This window comes from Alosa alosa, chromosome 13 (genome assembly GCF_017589495.1).
Source record: "Alosa alosa isolate M-15738 ecotype Scorff River chromosome 13, AALO_Geno_1.1, whole genome shotgun sequence".
In the NCBI taxonomy this organism is placed as follows: domain Eukaryota; kingdom Metazoa; phylum Chordata; class Actinopteri; order Clupeiformes; family Clupeidae; genus Alosa; species Alosa alosa.
The window spans coordinates 24,516,444-24,518,943 of record NC_063201.1 but is presented as its reverse complement, the minus strand read 5'-3'; the positions used below and the strand labels follow the sequence as shown (position 1 = coordinate 24,518,943).

Below are 2,500 nucleotides of genomic sequence, written 5' to 3'. Positions count from 1 at the left end.
CATCAGGGCATCATGCCCCCAGATACACACACACACACACACACACCACAGAGATCACCATCCCACACAAACACACACGCACGTGGGGGATGGTCCCGTGTGGTTCGCTTACACCACCTCGTGGGACTTGAGGCTGTGTTGGTCGTACAGGGCACCGAGGAAGTCCAGCTGTTGCTGCATGGCACGCACACACACACGGCTGGTCAGACCACCTCGTCGGACTCCAGGTTGTGTTGGTCGTACAGGGCATCCAGGATGTCCAGCTGCTGCTGCATGGCGGGCAGGTAGACGCCCAGGTCTCGTCTCATGGCTGCTCTGAAACCCTCCTTCAGCTCGTCGCCCTCCTGCAAGACCAGCGCTGACGCAAACGCACCATAGGAGGGCGCTGCGCGCAGCGCCAACACACACACACACACACACACACACACACACACACACACACACACACACACACACACGTATTATATACACACATTATACACACAGACACTCTGTGTGTGTGTGTGGGTGGTGTGTGTGTGTGTGTGTGTGTCTGGGTAGTGTCTCGTAAGTAAGACTCACTGCAAACACCCCTCTGATGACCCAGCCGTGGTACTGCCTCAGAGTTCGTCCGTAGGCGTTATCTGCAAGAGACAGCAAGCACAATGCATGATGGGATAGAATCACAATGCTACTGGTCACTTCAGCAGCTGTATACAGTCACTCATGCTGGCAGAATGTGTGTGTGTGTGTGTGTGTCTCATTCAGCGCCCTATGGATGTCATGCTAGCCTGTTTTGGGTGTTGGGTGTTTGGTGTGTGTGTGTGTGTGTGTGTGTGTGTGTGTGTGTGTGTGTGTGTGTGTGTGCACAACTCACTCAGCGCCCCGTGGATGTTATGCTGGCCGGCGTGCACCTCGGACAGGAAGTCCCATAGGAAGCGCAGGCCGCGTCGGAGCCAGAGCAGGGCCTCGGTGGCGGAGTTGCGTACCTGCGCCTCCTCAGCCTGCACCTCGTGCAGCACCATGGCCTGCAGCGTCGCCATGCTCGCCGGGGCCGTCTGCAGCTTCTGCTGGATCTTCTGTAGGGGGAGACAGTGTGTGTGTGTGTTAGTCTGAATGTGGGTGTGCGTTAGTCTGAATGTGGGTGTGTGTGTGTGTTACAACTAACCGGGTCGTCTGTGTGTGTGTGTGTCCAGCAGTGTGTCTGGTAGGATTCTATAATTATCCTTATGCAACATCAGTGCTCCGCCATCAGAAATCCAATTTCAACAAGAACAAGGACTTCATTCCTTTTTTATATTTATAAAGCATAATTGTGTCAGGAGAGCAAAGTGCTTCTCAGAGTTGCAGAGACCTTTATGGATATAAATAAAGGTGTGTGTGTGTGTGTGTGTGTGTGTGTGTGTGTGTGTGTGTGTGTGTGTGTGGGGTGTTCAGACAGGCTCAGGGTTGTGTACAGGGCAGTGAGTTTTAATGGGAGTGAATTTGATTAGAGTGCCCTGTGCTAGACAGGAGAGGAGAGAGGAGGAGAGAGGAGAGAAGAGAGAGGAGGAGAGGAGAGGAGAGAGGAGGAAAGAAGAGGTGAGGAGAGGAGAGGGGAGGGGAGGGGAGGGGCGAGGAGAGGAGAGGAGAGAGGAGGAAAGGAGAAGTGAGAGGAGGAGAGGGAGAGGAGAGAAGTTGAGTATGAGACAGAGAGTGGGTGTGTGACTTAAGCAATAAGCCGATAGGCAGTAGGCTGTCCTTAGCTGCCCAAGCGGAGAGCCTAACTGCCCTTAGCTGTCCAAGCAGAGAGCCTAACTGCCCTTAGCTGTTCTAAAATCAGTATAAACAAGGTGTCTTGGGCTTATTGCTTTTCTAAAATGGTTACTACATATATCTGCCAGGATTTCATAAAATAAAGGCACAGCAACAAGAAATGTAATGATGTATTCATAGATAATTATTCTTCTGCCAAGAAATAGATTTCCTCTATCAGAAAGGTTGACAAGGAGAAGGAGCAACTTTAACTTTTATATCAAAAGTTGGGGTGGCGCAGTAATATAGAACACAATGTGTTTAATGTGTGGGGTTGTGCTGGATTATACAACGGCATCAAACGTGATTCAACCAATCATAATCAAGGAGCAGAACTATCTGGTTTAGAAGGTGTGTTTTGTGTTGATATTTCTATATTAAGTATGGACATGCAAAAATAAAGCATCATCATGTGATGTCATGCCATGTATTCAAATATGACACTTTCACAATGAATTACGCTCAGAGGCCAGTGAGACCAGAGGCGTGGATTGTGTGTTAGCGCATGTGAACACAGTGAGTTTTGTGTGAGTGTGCTGTGTTCAGCACGAGGGATGTGTGCTGGCTCTTTACTGGGCGTGCTCAAGGCGGCAGGCTCCGTCAGCCGGATAGACAATTATTAGCAGACATTGCCCTCGTGTGGACACTCACTGAAGTACTGATGAAGGGGTATGGGGAGAGGAATGAAGAGGAGAGGAGGAGAGAAAAGGAGAAGATCATTGAAGAG

The 2,500-nt window shown here is 50.2% G+C and overlaps 1 protein-coding gene across 1 annotated transcript in view; it reads right to left on the bottom strand.

The window, feature by feature from the left end:
- plekha8 (pleckstrin homology domain containing, family A (phosphoinositide binding specific) member 8) overlaps positions 1–2,500 on the bottom strand; it is a 16,317-nt gene that overhangs the window by 655 nt on the left and 13,162 nt on the right. Inside the window, exons 11-13 of the mRNA XM_048260199.1 lie at positions 857–1,058; positions 562–623; positions 1–401 (exon numbers count right to left, since the gene is read on the bottom strand). The exon at positions 1–401 is cut by the window's left edge and continues 655 nt beyond it. Of these exons, the coding sequence (XP_048116156.1) occupies positions 204–401; positions 562–623; positions 857–1,058 (462 nt within the window). The 3' untranslated portion in view covers positions 1–203. The remainder of the gene's footprint in view (positions 402–561; positions 624–856; positions 1,059–2,500) is intronic.